Raw genomic sequence first — 17,779 nt, 5'->3', positions numbered from 1 at the left:
TCCCCTCTGTTTTGCTTCCCTCGCCTTACCCCCCTCCTCTTACCTCTCAAGCAGTCAGTCTCAGCCTCCCACACAGTCCGTTTGTGGCTCTGCCTCTCCATCACTGGACAGCAGCGGCTGGCAGTGAGATCGTCCAGGAGGGGGCGTTGGCATTCGAGTACCAGGCGGTTTCTCAGCCAGCAAGCCTTCTGGTGATGCCCATAACATATCCGTGCCCCTGCAGCTGTGTCTGAGTTCTGTGCAGGGAAGTCCTGAGGGAGCAGCGCTGTCACTTGTAGCATGGAGGCCGGGCTTCCGTGTTTACAAGTGACAGAAAATAGCAGTGGCAGTGAATCTGGCCAGCCAGGGCCTATATTATGGTAGGAGGCTGGTGCTGCAGCTCCAATAGCCCCTATGTTAATCCGGCCCTTTCCATGGTAATGTTTGACCATTCTTCCAGAAGCGCATTTGTGAGGTCAGGCACTGATGCTGGATGAGAAGCCCTGGCTCGCAGTCTCCGCTCTAATTCATCCCAAAGGTGTTCTATCGGGTTGAGGTCAGGCCAGTCAAGTTCTTCCACCCCAAACTCGCTCATTCATGTCTTTATAGACCTTGCTTTGTACAGGATCAACAGGCAATAAAACTGTTACAGGAGGAGCAAAAAAAAAGCTGTTTTAATGCCATTGACAGACTGTAGCATATGGAATTTCTGATTTTACCCAGAGTTCCACTTTAAAGTTTCGGCACTGGCATGATTAGTTAGAGCCGATAGGAGCATCTGCGAGAAAATTAGAGCTTGCTGGTAGGCACAGACCAGGGGTACGGTCTTCTCTTGCCACTGGCCCCAATGCTAGCTGGATGTGGGGTTTTCTTATCACACTGACACCAATGCCGGCTGGGATGTGCTTATCACATGAACACCAATACTGACGCCAACGCTTGCTTGTGGCTGTTATTCTCAAACACCAATGCTATCGGGGGGGGGGGAGGGGTGTGCCAGAGAATACTTAACGATCAGTGACAGTATTAAAGGTTGGCCAGTGCCACAGAGAGGGGTAGCAGAGGGGCCCCATTGGCCATGGCCCCTATGATCTGTAATTATGCCCTTGGCTGCAATATGCTTTGTAGTTCTTGAGGTATCAGCCAAATAATCAAAGAGCGATCAGTAACTTGAGGTTTACTGGATAAATGCAGAAAGAATTGAAAATGCTAACAGTAGAATGGTAAGAGGTGTGTGATAAACAAAGAACAATGTACCAGGGGTCTTCAAAAAGTTTCCAAGCTTTTTTATATTTTTTTTATAGTTCAAAAAAAGTGCAGAAACTTTTTGAAGAACCCTTGTATAACAGACAATGCAACCACTGAAGCCACGGGGCTGCCTAGGTGCAGCTTTCCACTAAGAACGCTAGGTGGCAGCACGGTATATCAGAATAGGATACAAGGAAGAATCGCTGAGATCTAAGCAGTACAGTTCAATCAGAAACAAATACAGTGGAACCTCGGTTTGCGAGTAACGCGGTTAACGAGCGTTTCGCAAAACGAGCACTGTATTTCTAAAAATGCTAACGCGGTTTGCGAGTGTTGTCCCGCAATGCGAGCAGGATTCAGGCCAAAAGCGGTGTGCAGTACCATTTTTGGCCTGAGGTGGGGGGCGCTGGAGCCGAACGGCGCCGATCGTTGGCATTCGGAAAGGCTCGAGGACAGTTCGGCTGACCTCGGAAAGGCTCGTGAACGGAGTCTTGCCGAGGTCAGCTAAAGTGTGCTCGGGCCTTTTCGGCCGTTTCCGAGGCTCTCCGGCGCCCCCCCGCCTCTGGCCGCATGCGGTATTGCATCCCATTGAAGTCAATGCGGAACAAATTCTTTTAGTTTCCATTGACTTCAATGGGAAAACTCGCTTTGATATGTATGCGATTACTTTGGATTACGAGCATACTCCTGGAACGGATTATGCTCGTAATCTGAGGTTCCACTGTAGTTATTTGCTTTCACTTCAAATGGAAGTGACATCACAAGGAGGCTGGCTGCAAATGGAATCCCCAGGTGATTGGCTTCAAGGATCTCTGGATGGACTCCACAGAGGAAATCCAGAAGGAGTCTCTGATCTGGATTCTCAGGTGGCAGATGATCCTCTAGGTTTGGCTGAAAAAGTTGAACCACCCCACTATAAGGGCAATACTACTGGACCATTTGGCACAGTTACTGGAACTTACAAGGCAGCTTCCTGCTCTTATGCTCTCATTCAGCAGCCTGCACACTAGGAACCATTTTGGAGGAGCCAACACCTGGTAACAGCCCATGGGCCTACATACCTCCCAACTTTTTGAGATGGGAATGAGGGACACCTATCAGCAAACGTATGCAGGCGTAGGACACACCCCTGGCCACGCCCCCTTAAAGGAGAATTTTACAAAAAAACAAGATTGGTTAAACCCACAAGTGCTTTTTTTTACCACCGTATTGGCTTTTGGAATTTACAAATACAGCAATTTATAAATCGGATGAAAGGTTTAGCACTGGAAAACACTTTTTGATAGATAAAAAGTGCATTTTATATACATCTATATAGATCAGACCAAAATGAGGGACAAATGAGGAGGAATGAGGGACAGAGGGACATTGCTCCAAATCAGGGACAGTCCCTCCAAATCAGGCACAGTTGGGAGTTATGGGCCTAGCCACTGCTGTCCCATCAGGCATGGTCTCTCTGAGCACCAGAGCATGGGAAGAGGTGGGATTTATATCCCTTTGGCATGTCCATGGGATGATGTGAGCGCAGTTGGCTGCAAGGATCTCTGGACAGACTCTACACAGGAAATCCAGGCGTCTCTGATCCAGATTCTTAGGTGGCAGATGATTCTCAAAGGCTGGCTGAAGAAGTTGGGCCACTCCACTGGTAGGGCAATACTACTGGACCATTTGGCGCAGTTACTGGAACTTACAAGGAAGCTTCCTGCTCTTACGCTTTCATTCAGCAGCCTGCAACTATGTTGGAGGAGCCAACACCAGGTAACAGCCCATGTGCCTAGCAGGCATGGTCTCTGACCCATCAGGCATGGTCTCTCTGAGCACCAGAGCATGGGAAGAGGTGGGATTTATATCCCTTTGTCATGTCCGGGGAATTGTGGGATTGGAGTAAAAGGAGCGTGTGCCCGCCACTGATCATAGTGGATACAGGGCTCCCAGTTACAGTTACATTTTGGTTTCTGGGTTCAGATACTCTTTAAGCTGGGTACACAGCCAGATTTGCCAGAGCCCAAAAAATTATCAGCAGCGGTATAGCCCAAGTGACTGGATAGAAAAACTCCAAGAGAATTGCAGCACTTCAGTGATTCTGTAAAATTTTGTAAGCACAGACTAAAAAAAAAAATAGATATCAAAATATGAATGTGGTTTTAAAAACACACTTTGCACAGTTGGCCTGAGGCTATTAAAGTGGGAGATTCTTCCTATTATTTCTGGTACAGAGAGTGATGGGAAATCCAAAACGTTAGTTGCTACCAGTACTGGAGGTGAGAGGAATCCTTTCTATGGTAACGCTGAATGAATCCTCTGCTATACCCTTTTACATAGGCTTGCAAATTTTTGCATAAAAGCAGGAATTCTTGGTTTGCATAAGTGGTATTGAACAATATGCTCAAGTTGGCTATCTGTATCAAAATGATCCCTCTCTGGCCAACTGGGTCACAGTGATCCCGCTCTGGCCAACTGCGTCAAAGTGATCCTACTGTGACCAACTGCGTCAAAGTGATCTAGCCAACTTTGCTAACATCCTACTTTATTGGACAATGTGGGGCAGACAGACACTAATGGAGGAGAGCTACAGACTTAAGTCTGTGGACACCAGTTCTGGTGACAATTGTCTAAAGCTGGCCATAGAATAGTAGATTTTCGACTGAACATTCAAACAAATATTGTGGATCACAATGTAAACAGACTTGTTGGTTATCGACAGTCCTTTCCTGCCACGCTGTGTCTGTGTGAGGAAAAGAAAGCTGATAACCGGCAAGACTGTCAGCCCATCATTTACACTCCATCAATGCCACCTATCAGTGGCCATCAGTGTTGCCCACCAGTGCCTCCTCGTCAGTGCCCATCAGTGTTGCCCATCAGCATCGCCTGTAAGTGCCCACCAGTGTTGCCCACCAGTGTCTTCTCATGAGTATCACTGCATATCAGTGCCTCCTCATCAGTGCCCATCAGTGTCTCCCCATCAGCATCGCTTATCAGTGCCCATCAGTGCAGCCTCATCAGTGCACATGAGTGAAAAAGAAAAATGACTAATTTGCAACATTTTATAACAGAAATATCAGTGCCTCCTCATTAGTGCCCATCAGTGTCACTCATCAGTGCCTCCTCGTCAGTGCCCATTAGTATTGCCCATCAGTGCCTCCTCGTCGGTGCCCATTAGTATTGCTCATCAGTGCCTCCTCGTCGGTGCCCATCAGCATTGTCCATCAGTGCACAAGAGTGAAAAAGAAAAAATACTAATTTGCTACATTTTATAACAGAAACTAAGAAAAACATTTTTTTTTTTCAAACGTTTTGGTTCTTTTCCGGTTGTTTAGCAAAAAATTAAAAACCCAGTGGTGATTAAATGGCACCAACAGAAAGCTATATCTGTCTCAGTTTTGCATGACCGCGCAATTGTCATTCAAAGTGTGACAGCACTGAAAGTTGAAAATTGGCCTGGGCAGGAAGGGGGTGAAAGTGCCCGGTAGGCAAGTGGTTAAGTCAGGGGTACAATCCAAAACAGTAGCTAAAGTGTTTCGGGCGTCCAAGTAACCCTTCATCAGGGAATGGTATTTTTCCAGTGTGAAATACAAGCACAGGCCTTATCAGCAGCTTGTTATACAGCCTCTTACTTCCTTGCTGGACTTCGATACAGGCTCAGAGAAGAGACACTCATGTAAATCATGAAGCCTGTGCAATTCTTTGCTGGTGGGGAGGAGACTGAGAAAATGCTGCTTCCTGCCTACAGCAGACTGATGGCTGCATCTCAGCCTAGGCAAAGTCACTGGAGCCAAAGGGTTGATTTTTATTATTAAAAGGTGGAGCTTTTCCAAATACTACCATTGCTGTATATTGTGAAATGCCAGAAATGTATCCATGATGTGGACTTGTAAAGTTTTTATAAAACCTCGGCTTTTATATTATAAACGCACAATACCCTAAAACATAAATACGTTTGTGACGGTTTCACGTTTTTGCTTCTCCTTTCCTTCCAGGCGAGATGCCCCGACACTTTCCACGCCTTAATATTTCGGAGGTGGATGAGCAGGTCCGCCTCCTGGCAGAGAAGGTCTTCGCCAAAGTTCTGCGAGAAGAGGATGGCAAGGATGGCTTCTCCCTGTTCACCGTTCCGGAGGATTGTCCGATCGGACAGAAAGAGGCCAAAGAGAGGGAACTGGAGAAAGAGATCGCCGAGCAAAAGTCTGCCGAAACCGTGAAAAGGTGGGAGTTTATGTGCTGGTCACTGATGTATTCTTCATAGGGGTGCATTAAGACGAGATCTGCAGCTAACCATCCCCCCCCAAAAAAATTATATATAAAGTACATATACGACGTCAGGGCGCCTCTCCCGTGCAGGATCACGTACCTGTATGTGATCCTGCACCTTCGATTGTGATGCACGCTGCTGGCAACCCACTCCTGCTCTGATTGGACACAGCAGGAGCCAATCAGCAGGCCCGGCGGACTCTATGTCCGCTGGGACCCACCGACCGTTCAAGAAAGAAGCAGAATGTAAACAAGGCAGACTGCGATTCTGTCAGTAGGGAAGGTGGTGATCCTGTGTTTCTGCAAAGCAGGAGCACGGATCTCTGCCTTCCCATAGTACAAGCACCATCCCCCCACAGTGAGTAAGCACAATTTAGGCTCACAGCTAACCCTTTGATCGCCCCTGATTTAACTCCTTTCTTGCCAGTTTCATTAGTAAGCTATGAGAAAGAAGGTAATCCTTCAAAACGCGTCGGCCAGCAGTGGTCCTCGTGTCCTCGCTTTCATTGTCTGGAGACTATGGTTATCAGACTGATTGCCCTCATTTGAAAGGCTTTTACATTGCGCTCTCTTTCACGTACTTGTGAGTAGTTTTAAAATTTAGTTTTTGTTTTTTTTAAATAAACTCATTTAAGGATAATGCACAAGGCTGGGGCGCCCCCCTTTTCGCTATTCTCTCTTTGATTGTTAGGATACCCCCAAACCTGGAGGGCAGAAAGGCCAAGGACATTATCCATCCTGAACTATAGATCTCCGATCAACACACTTGTGTGCAAGAGTATTTGTTTACTGTCATTAGTACAGTGACGGTGGATATTTTTAGCACTGTATTGGTTACATAGTTATATAGTATTACATAGTAGGTGAGGTTGAAAAAAGACACAAGTCTATCAAGTCCAACCTATGTGTGTGATTATATGTCAGTATTACATTGTATATTCCTGTATGTTGCGGTCGTTCAGGTACAACTATCGATGCTCCCCGCTGAGACCACAGCCCGTGGAAGGGAATCCCACATCCTTGCCGCTGCTTCGTCACATTCGGCCACTCATCACATTTTGCTACACGATGGAGGGCGCATGCGCGATGCCGCCATGTGTGTTCCAACACTGTTGTAAGACGCCACTTTGCCACAGGGCCGCTTCACTCGCCACGCTTCGGGCACGGCCTTGATTCGCTCTGCATAATTATAATCTAACTCTGTCCACGTAGATGGTGAACCTGGACTCAGGGGTGTGGCCACAAAATTCTGCGCAAGCGCAGATCGCCACAGTGATGGAACGCATATGGCGCTGTCGTGCATGCGCAGTCCAGCGGGTAGCCAAATGTGATGGGTTGCCATATGTGACAAAACACCGCTGTTACAGTAAAGAAACCCTCTACGTAGTTTAAGGTTAAACCTCTTTTCTTCTAATTTTAATGAGTGGCCGCGAGACTTGTTAAACTCTTTTTCGCAAAAAAAGTTTTCTCCCTATTGTGGAGTCACCAGTACAGTATTTGTAAATTGAAATCATATCCCCTCTCAAGCGTCTCTTCTCCAGAGAGAATAAGTTCAGAGCTCACAACCTTTCCTCATAACTAAGATCCTCCAGACCCTTTATTAGCTTTGTTGCCCTTCTTTGTACTCGCTCCATTTCCAGTACATCCTTCCTGAGGACTGGTGCCCAGAGCTGGACAGCATACTCCAGGTGCGGCCGGACCAGAGTCTTGTAGAGTGGGAGAATTATCGTTTTATCTCTGGAATCAATCCCCTTTTTAATGCCAATATTCTGATTGCTTTGTGTCACTGGTTCCCAAAAAAGTGTCAGTAATGCCACACACACACGACCGGTTTTGCCGTCTGAATAAACTCTGAAGGTTTTTCCAACGGAGTTCCGCTCAAGCGGTCTTGCCTACGCACGGTCACACCAAAGTCTGACCGTCCAGAACGAGGTGACGTACAACGGGAGTAGAAAAGAAGTTCAATAGCCAGTAGCCAATAGCTTCCGTCTCGTACGTGCAATAGAGCATGTGTCGTTTTTGGTACGTCGGAACAGCATACAGATGAGCGGGTTTCCCGATTAGTAATTAGTTCTGTCGGAAAAATTTAGAACATGTTCTCTATCTAAGTCCATCTGAATTTTCGACGGAAAAAGTAATGGGGCGTACACACAGTCGGAATATACGATGAAAAGCTCCTATCGGACTTTTTCTGACGGACATTCCGCTCCTGTGTACGCAGCATTAGGTGTCCGTTCTTGTCCACCGCAATGTCGCAGTCCTGCTAAAGTCGCTGATCACCGCCATTACTAGTAAAAAAATAAAAAAAAAAATCCATAAATATATTCCATAGTTTGTAGACTATAAGTTTTGCGCAAACCATTTAATTTAGGCTTATTGGGGTGTGGTGGTTTTTTTTTTTTTTTTTATTATGATGTACCAAAAATATGTAGCAGAATACAGATCGGCCTAAATTGATGGAGAAATCAGATTTTTTAAAAAAAAATTTTATTGAATATGTGTTATAGCAGAAAGTAAAAAATATATATTTTTTTTTTTTTTTTTCAAAATTGTCGGTACTTTATAGCGCAAAAAATAAAAAAAAAAAAAACGCAGAGGTGATCAAATACCCCCAAAAGGAAGCTCTATTTGTGGTATATAAAAAAAGGACATCCGTTTTATTTGGGTACAGCGTCACAATGACTGCGCAATTGCCAGTTACACAAAAAAAACGCAGTGCCGTATCGCAAAAAATGGTCTGGTCATGAAGGGGTTAAAACATTTCAGAGCTGAAGTGGTTAATGGGGTTGTTAAACCCTCATTGTTTTTATACCTCAATGCATTCTGCGATTATTTAAAAAAAAAAAAAAAAAAAAGATTCTCAAACCTCTGCAGAATAATGTGCACAAGAAATCTGCGCCCCTGAGTTCTAAGGGTAATAAGAACTGCACCCCTAGGTTTATTAGGTTATTAGAAATGTCAACATCATTTCTAGCTGATGTCGTCATGTCGTTAAACGATTGTTTTAATTGTTTTCGCAATGCGGTGATAAATTGTGGCATCATGTTCAGTTTAGCTGCCAGTTCTAAACTATAAACAGACCATAATCCTGTTGACAGTGTTCGTAGATGTGGGCTCCATGTCTGTTCTGGCAGCTGGTGAGCTGCGTTTTTATTTAGCAATGACCACTGAAGGAGCTGCTGGGTTTTTAAACGGGACCTCCTGGCCTTCCTGTTGACTTGCCATGTTCCCGCAACCACTCACTGGCCTACCGCCAGCAACAGACTTCCTCCCCATCAGCATACTTTTTGCTATGTTGGCTCCTTTGGCCAATGCGACAGAAGGTTCGGGGGATCAGAATACCCAACAACAGCAGCAAAAATTCCCTAGGCTCAGAAGCAACTTGTAGTACGCTATATTGTCAAAAGTATTGGGACGCCTGCCTTTACACGCACACATGAACTTTAATGGCATCCCACTAGAAAAAAAGAGGATTAAAAATGACACACATGCCCCGTACACGCGTTCGGAAATGCCGCCAGCAAAAGACCAATGAGAGCTTTTTGTCGGAAAATGCGACCTTGTGTATGCTCCATCGGCCTTTTGCTGGCGGAATTCCCACCAGCAAAAGATTGAGAGCAGGTGCTCTATTTTTCGGTTGGAAAAAGTTCCTATCCGAAAAAGCGATCGTCTGTATGCAATTCGGATGCGCAAAAATCACGCATGCACGGAAACAACAAAAAAAACACTCTTGCTCAGAAACAATTCGTTGCATGCTCGGAAGCATTGAACTTCATTTTCTCGGATCGTCGTAGTGTTGTACATCATGTTCTTGATGGTCGAAAGTTCAGAGAACTTTGGTGTGACCGTGTGTATGCAAGCCAAGCTTGAACGGAATTCCTTCTGAAAAACCATCCAAGATTTTTTCCGACGGAGATTCCGCTCGTGTGTACGGGGCAAAAGGCTCAACCTCTATTAATTAGTAATTGGGGCCAGGAGGACAAATTTCAGTAGTGATTCCTCAAAACACCTCCCAGATGCCTTCACCACCGAGCAGACCTATATGGAAAGTCTGAGGAGTGTTCTTCTGAATTTTTATTTTATTTATTTCAGGTATTTATATAGCGCCGTCAATTTACGCAGCGCTTTACATATACGTTGTAAATTCACATCAATCCCTGCCCTCAAGGAGCTTACAATCTAAGGTCCCCGAACTCACATTCATATACTAGGGACAATTTAGACAGAAGCCCAGGGCCGATCCTAGGGTCACAGACGCCTGGGTGCAGAAATATTTCTGGCGCACCCACGTGGGCGTGGTCATCTTACCAACTCCTCCCCTTTACAAATGTTTCTATGGCAATGATTCAAACACAGAGATGCTCCCCTAAGAAGTCTTCATTACCCTGGGATCCTCCCATGATCTCTTAACAATAAAGAAAATACAGGAAGAGCTTACACTAATGAGACCTGGAGGGGAGTCTCTCTGATGCACACAGAGAGGGCTTCTGTTAGAGAGTCTGTTAGAAAAACCCCCAGACATAGTACAGGAGATGATCAGAGACTGCAGACATAGTACAGGAGATGATTAGAGACTGCAGACATAATACAGGAGATGATCAGAGACTGCAGACATAATACAGGAGATGATCAGAGACTGCAGACCTAATACAGGAGATGATCAGAGACTGCAGACATAGTACAGGAGATGATTAGAGACTGCAGACATAGTACAGGAGATGATCGCGAGACTGCAGACATAGTACAGGAGATGATTAGAGACTGCAGACATAGTACAGGAGATGATCAGAGACTGCAGACATAATACAGGAGATGATCAGAGACTGCAGACATAATACAGGAGATGATCAGAGACTGCAGACATAATACAGGAGATGATCAGAGACTGCAGACATAATACAGGAGATGATCAGAGACTGCAGACATAATACAGGAGATGATCAGAGACTGCAGACATATTACAGGAGACGATCAGAGACTGCAGACATAATACAGGAGACGATCAGAGACTGCAGAAATAGTACAGGAGATGATCAGAGACTGCAGACATAGTACAGGAGATGATCAGAGACTGCAGACATAGTACAGGAGATGATCAGAGACTGCAGACATAGTACAGGAGATGATCAGAGACTGCAGACATAGTACAGGAGATGATCAGAGACTGCAGACATAGTACAGGAGATGATCAGAGACTGCAGACATAGTACAGGAGATGATCAGAGACTGCAGTTCTTATGAACGTTGGTAGATAATGACCGATCGGCCCTCTCACCTGACCCAGCGATACAGCAACGGTTCCTCTGATCAGGAGTCAGCTCACTCTGAATTGCCCGTGGTGATTCCTCTTGGTAGAACCCAGATCTATATTCTGGCAATGACTCCATTCCTTTCTCTGCCAGGCATGGCACCAGGCTGTGTGGCTTTCCCTCATGTGGCGCAGGTCAGTGGTGTTCCCTCAGCACTGCCCTCTCCCTCTGGAGTCCTGGGTGTACTTCCCTGAAAGCTTTCCCAGGCTTCTGGTTCTCTCTCTCCCATTCAGCTGATCATGCTGTGTGGGCTGCAGTTTCCGTGTTACAGTGGGGCTGCCAGTCCTCGGGACTACATGTCCCACAATCCTCTTCTTTGCTCCTTTTTTTTTTTTTCTTCCCTGGCTAATATGAAGGTGGGGGAAGAAACATAGTGCGCCGCTCACTAGTACAGACCTCCCATCAGTATAGACCCCCCTCAGGACAAACCACCCCCCTCTATTAGTACAGAACCACCCCTCCTCCATTAGTACAGACCCCCCAGAACAAGCCACCCCCCTCAATTAGTACAGACCCCCCCAGGACAAACCACCCCCCCTACATTAGTATAGACCCCCCCAGGACAACCCCCCTACATTAGTACAAACCACCCCTCCTCCATTAGTACAGACCCCCCCTACATTAGTACAAACCACCCCTCTTCCATTAATACAGACCCCCCCAGAACAAACCACCCCCCCCTCTATTAGTACAGACCCCTAGGACAAACCCCCCTCCATTAGTACAGACCCCCTGGACAATCCACCCCCCTCTATTAGTACAGACCCCCCCAGAACAAACCACCCCCCTCCATTAGTACAGACCCCTCTGGCCAAACTACCTCCCCTACATTAGTACAGACCCCCCCAGGACAAACCACCCCCTTCATTAGTACAGACCCCCCCAGGACAAACCACACCCCCACATTAGTACAGACCCCCCCGAGACGAAACCACTCCCGTACATTAGTATAGACCCCCCCAGGACGAAACCACCCCCCCACATTAGTACAGACCCCCCAGGAGAAACCCCTCCCCCTACATTAGTATAGGCCCACCCAGGTCAAACCACCCCCCCTTCATTAGTATAGACCCCCCAGGACAAACCATCCCCCCACATTACTATAGACCCCCCAGGAGAAATCCCTCCCACTACTTTAGTATAGACCCCCCAGGACAAACCACCCCCCCTACATTAGTATAGACCCCCCAGATCAAACCACCCCCCACATTACTATAGACCCCCCAGGACAAACCACCCCCCTACATTAGTATAGACCCCCCCAGGAGAAACCCCTCCCCCTACATTAGTATAGACGCCCCCTGGAGAAACCCCTCCCCCTACATTAGTATATACCCCCCAGGATAAACATCCCCCCCATTACGTTAATTTAAAACACCCGGGCGGCAGCTGGAGAGGAGAGAACCGTGTGCAGCCGCGCCGCCCGGGGGGGGGCGTGTCAGGCTTGGGCAGCAGGCGGGATCGAGACACAGGAGGTGAAAGGAGGAGTACTGGAACACGTTGGGCTTGGGCACGGGCATGGGCCTCCCCCCCGTGACCTCACCGCGCGGCAGAGACGGCCGCTCCGATCTCATTTTGCTCTCCTCCTCTGACAGGAGGAGGGAGGGGGCGCGGGCTTCGGCACTCGGCAGGTCGAGGCGGCGACCAGCAGAGAGAGCGAACAAGGAAGAGCAGGAGGAGGAGGGAGGGGAGCACTCTGGCGCTTCAGCGCCCCCACCTCTGTGGCGCCTGGGTGCACTGCACCCCGTGCACCCCGTCCAGGATCGTCCCTGCAGAAGCCAATTAACCTCTCAGCATGTCTTTGGAATGTGGGAGGAAACCGGAGTACCCGGAGGAAACCCACGCGGGCAAAGGGAGAACATGCAAACTCCAGGCAGGTAGTGTCGAATTGACTAGGCATACAGAAAAAAAAAATGGAAACCAGAAGGGTCCCAAAGCAGTTCTTCAAAAAGGAACCGACAATTGAGTACAAAGGTTCTAAAGTATTTATTACAAAATTCACTTTACACTAATCCAAAAATAGAACATACCTCCACCAAAATACCTAAAATTAGACAACGTTGGTGGCCACCACATTCAGACACACACCCCTCATAAGTATCACTAAATACTTATTGCTAGTGAATTCACTAGCAATAACTATGTTGGTTCAAGAAATAATGTCAAGGTATTGGACTTGAATCAGATGAATACCAAACATAACTTGGGGATCCAATCCAGAGGTCTAAAAACCATTGCAGTATACCATGGTATGATAGATTTGATTCCAATGGCGTTGAATGGAAAGATATGGAAAGTTAATGAGTAATGAAATGGGAAAAAAGTCACTGGAGGTATAACTTAGATAGTAGATAGGAGGTAATTATTCAAAATTCCTTTACTGGGATCATGTATCTAGCGGCTAATCAGGCTACTATGCAACACATGCAGGCAGGTTAGTATATCTCTAGGGGGCAGGTGAGTGTGTGTGTGTGTGTGTGTGTGTGTAAACTCCCCCCAGCCGGGGGGTAGGAAACATTACAGCCCACCGCTCTCCACTCTCCCGATAACCACCTCTGCCACTGCACTAGTGTGAAGCCGAAGTTCCGCTTGCCGATGACCCAGAGAATCCCCTCCGTCTGTCCCTCCAAATCACTTGTTTGTATCTGGTGTAGATGGAGGTCTCTCCGGTGGTTTGTGGGCATGCGTAAGGCCCAAACGCTCCTTCGGATCTCCCGGGAATTGCCAAGGGCATCCCAGTCTTGGTCCGTAGGGTTGCCACCTGTCCAGCATTCATCTGGACAGTCCGGGGTTTTTGAATCGTGTCAGGGTTTCAATCCGCCTAAAACCCATATACATTATTCAGATGGGGCTGTGGATTCACAAGCAACCAAGATGGTTGCACACAAATCTGTGGCTGTCTGGGGCCAAGTTCCACATCACCGAAAGGCGGGGCTAATGCTGTCAGCAAGGGCAATTGGGCTACACCCACTGTTCACCTCGGCACGATATGAGCATCACATTACTACTCTTCTTGGGGCCCCCAAAGGTGTCCCAGGTCTTTTATAATCCTATGTTTATTATGAAAAAATATATATTTGCCCTGTGCCACTAAAGTGTTCGGGTTTGGCTTGACGAAAAGGTGGCAACCCTATTCAGTATTGAGTTGGCCCAACCTTTTCAGCTATAACAGCTTCAGCTCTTCTGGGAAGGCTGTCCACAAGGTTTAGGAGTGTGTCTATGCTTCACCATTCTTCCAGAAGCTCCCAAAGATGTTCTATCAAGTTCCTCCACCCCAAACTCGCTCATCCATGTCTTTATGGACCTTGCTTTGTGCACTGGTCCAAATTATTTGGTGGAGGGGGGATTATGGTGTGGGGGGCTGTTTTTCCGGGGTTGGGCTTGGCCCCTTAGTTCCAGTGAAGGGAACTCTTAAGGCGTCAGCATACCAAGACATTTTGGACAATTTCATGCTCCCAACTTTGTGGGAACAGTTTGGGGACGGCCCCTTCATGTTCCAACATGACTGCCCAACAGTGTACAAAGCAAGGTCCATAAAGACATGGATGAGCGAGTTTGGGGTGGAGTCCTGACCTCAACTCGATATAATACCTTTGGAATGAATTAGAGCGGAGACTGCGAGCTAGACCTTCTTGTCCAACATCAGTACCTGACCTCACAAATGCACTTCTGGAAGCATGGTCAAACATTCCCATAGACACACTCCTAAACCTTGTGGACGGCCTTCCCAGAAGAGTTGAAGCTCTTATAGCTACAAAGGGTAGGCCAACTCAATATTGAACCCTACGGACTAAGACGCCATTAAAGTTCATGTGCGTGTAAAGGCAGGCATCCCAATACTTTTGACAATATAGTGTTTTTGATGCATAACTGTCCTGATCAATAAATTGCCACACAATGTCACGGATATAAAGATAGCTGTGAAATCTCCTGTAATGAGATTATAGAAGGACGGAACCATCCCGGCTCAGGGTTCCCGGATCCCTCGGTGATGAGCACAGACGATGGGCTGGAGATGTTAGGTCTCTACACGCTGTGTCATCTGTCCTCGAGGGGCAAGGAGCTGTGCTGGGAAAGGTACCGACTTATTTCATTACCTGCCCTGGCTGCACCCCCCCCCCCCCTCCACCAGATAACTCCTTAATAATGGTTTTTAATTTAATATCCTCTTTTACTTGGCACTGAGCGCATTGAAACCACCCAGAAATCCTTTCCTTTTTTTTTTTTTTTTTTATCGTCTCTTCCAAACAAACATCATCATGTACTTCCAGAGGAGGGGAAAGGTGCTCAGTAGACCTGTCCTTAGGTGACAACGCTGCCCCTCTATTGATAGAGTATCATGAGTGTTGTGTTCCTAGGACAGAAAGTGTTATTTGCAAGCTATAAAAAAAAAAAAAAAAAAATAGCCTGAAAATGGAAACTAATGCAGCCACCACATCTAAAGCTGGAATACACTATGCAATCAGATTGTACAATTTGCAAAAAATCTTCTTTAGATTTACCAAAACTGTAATATAACCTATGCAACAAACCTGATCAATCTGTTCAATTTGTATCGATCCAGACAGGCCCCTTGCATTACACAGTTGATGGTGATCTAATGGAGATTGTACAATCAGATTGTGTATTGTATGGCCAGTTTAAGGCTCGCCACACAATCTGGTTGTAACCTAGGGGGTTATCTGATGTGGGGAGGAGCCGCGAGAGCTGCCGGGGGACCCCAGAAGAGGAGGTTCGGGGCCACTCTGTGCAAAACGAGCTGCACAGTGGAGGTAAGTATGATATGTATGATGTTCTTCTTTGATTATTTAAAAAAAAAAAAAAAAAAAGCTTTACAATCACTTTAAACCTGATAGGCTGCAGTTTATTTCCATAAATATATATATCTCCTGGGGTATAGATAGCATTTAAAAGCTGAACTCCAGGCTCAAACTCTTTCATTTCAAATATATTCCTCAATAGCGACAAGGGATTAAAATCGACTTTGTGTGCACCAGATGCCTTTGCAAACCCAGAAACTACCTTGTATAAGTAGCAGTGACATCATCACTGTGCTGTACATAGCCTGTGCAAGACGGTAGAGCTGTGGGAGGAGCCAAAAAGGCTCCACCTATTACAGGTTTCCTGTAGGAGAGCTACAGGAGGGGGCGGAGACCAGACCAAGTCCCCCTGCACAAGGAGAGAGAGCAGCAGTGAGCGGTCTTTATTACAGGAAGGAAAAGTCTCACACTGGATTACTGCACAGATCTGGAAGAAATACAAAAAGCACATCAGATTCAAGAATACACATGATGAATGGATTTAAACCTATCCCGGAGTTCAGCTGTAATAGCTGCCAAGAAATATGGTTTCTCTCAAACTGGTATAACCTGTATGGATAGGTTTTTTAATCTATTATAATTATTATTATTAATATTATATTTATGTTATATAATAATCTATAATATATTAGTATTATTTGTTGCTTTACAGTTTACTAAAGAGTGACTTATAGAGTTTTTGCTCAGGTTCCACTTGAATTGCATTTATGCATGAACGGTTTGCTTTGCTATCACTCCTCACAATCGTTTTTTTTGTAACATTACCCCGCCCCCACCCTGGTGTTGTACATCCAGTGCTTTTGGAATCGGAGGTTCACTAAGCTGCAGAGGCTCCCCTAACCTCCTACAGTGCCACTCAACCTCCCATACTGATCCACAGGGACCTTCAAACTCCCACAGTGCCACTCAACCTCCCATACTGATCCACAGGGACCTTCAAACTTCCACAGTGCCACTCCACCTCCCATACTGATCCACAGGGACCTTCAAACTTCCACAGTGCCACTCCACCTCCCATACTGATCCACAGGGACCTTCAAACTTCCACAGTGCCACTCCACCTCCCATACTGATCCACAGGGACCTTCAAACTTCCACAGTGCCACTCCACCTCCCATACTGATCCACAGGGACCTTCAAAACTCCCACAGTGCCGCTCAACCTCCCATACTGATCCACAGGGACCTTCAAACTCCCACAGTGCCGCTCAACCTCCCATACTGATCCAAAGGGACCTTCAAAACTCCCACAGTGCCCTTAGGCCCCATAGGAGCCTTCAGCCCCCCTTCCCCAGCTTTCTACAGAGTCTCCAGCTCTCCATAGTGACCACAACTTTCAACAGTGTACAAGACTTTTCAACTTTCCACAATCAGCATAGCTCTCAACTGTCCCTGACTTTGAGGCACTGTCCCTGATTTGGAACAAGGTCCCTCTGTCCCTCTTTCCTCCTCATTTCTGTCTGATTTATATATAGAGTTGCCACCTCATCCTTTAAACCTGAACACCTTTGAATTACACAGGTTCTGAGGCTAATTAAATGCAGATAAGGCACCAAGTGAGTTTAATTACCACCTTAATCAGCCACAGAACCTGTGTAATTAATATGTGTTCGGGTTTAAAGGGATGAGGTGGCAACCATATCTATATAGTATATAAAATGCACTTTTTATCTTTCAAAAAGTGTTTCCCAGAGCTAAACCATTCATCCAATTTCTAAATTGCTGCATCTGTAAACTTCAAAAGCCAACTTAAAGGAACAGCAGTGGTTTAAAAAAAGCACTTGTGTGTTTTACTGACAATTTTTTTTTTTTTTTTTTGTTGAATTCTCCTTTAAGGGGGCGTGGCAGGGTGTGTCCTATGCTTACATGCTTTTGCTAACAGGTGTTCCTTGTTCCCATCTCAAAAAAGTTGTGAGGTCTGAAAGTGACCCTAGGCCCCCTTAGCTTGTTGCAAACCCTCTAGCCTTCCATAATGCCCCTAACCTCCAACAGTGTACTGTAGTGCAACCCAAGCACAGGACTTCTCAACTTCCCACAGTGCCTCTAGGCCCCCTTAGAGACCTCAGCCCCCCTAACTTGCTGCAGACCCTCTAGCCTTCCATAATGCCCCTAAACTCCAGCAGTGTCCCATAGTGCCCCTCAACCTCCCACAGTGCCCCTAGGCCCCCTTAGAGAC

General features: G+C 46.5%; 1 protein-coding gene across 6 annotated transcripts in view; it reads left to right on the top strand.

The window, feature by feature from the left end:
- AMPD3 (adenosine monophosphate deaminase 3) overlaps positions 1 to 17,779 on the top strand; it is a 74,734-nt gene that overhangs the window by 15,231 nt on the left and 41,724 nt on the right. For 5 of the 6 annotated variants that reach the window (XM_073604089.1, XM_073604088.1, XM_073604090.1 and 2 more), the window contains one exon: positions 5,205 to 5,430. In XM_073604089.1, the coding sequence (XP_073460190.1) occupies positions 5,210 to 5,430 (221 nt within the window). In that variant the 5' untranslated portion in view covers positions 5,205 to 5,209. Of the gene's footprint in view, positions 1 to 5,204; positions 5,431 to 14,760; positions 14,862 to 17,779 lie in introns of those variants that run through there. The other variant, XM_073604092.1, reaches the window with a different exon arrangement.

Source organism: Aquarana catesbeiana, linkage group LG11 (genome assembly GCF_042186555.1).
Source record: "Aquarana catesbeiana isolate 2022-GZ linkage group LG11, ASM4218655v1, whole genome shotgun sequence".
Lineage (NCBI taxonomy): Eukaryota > Metazoa > Chordata > Amphibia > Anura > Ranidae > Aquarana > Aquarana catesbeiana.
Note: the sequence above shows the minus strand (reverse complement) of the source record. Positions and strands in the feature narration are given on the sequence as shown.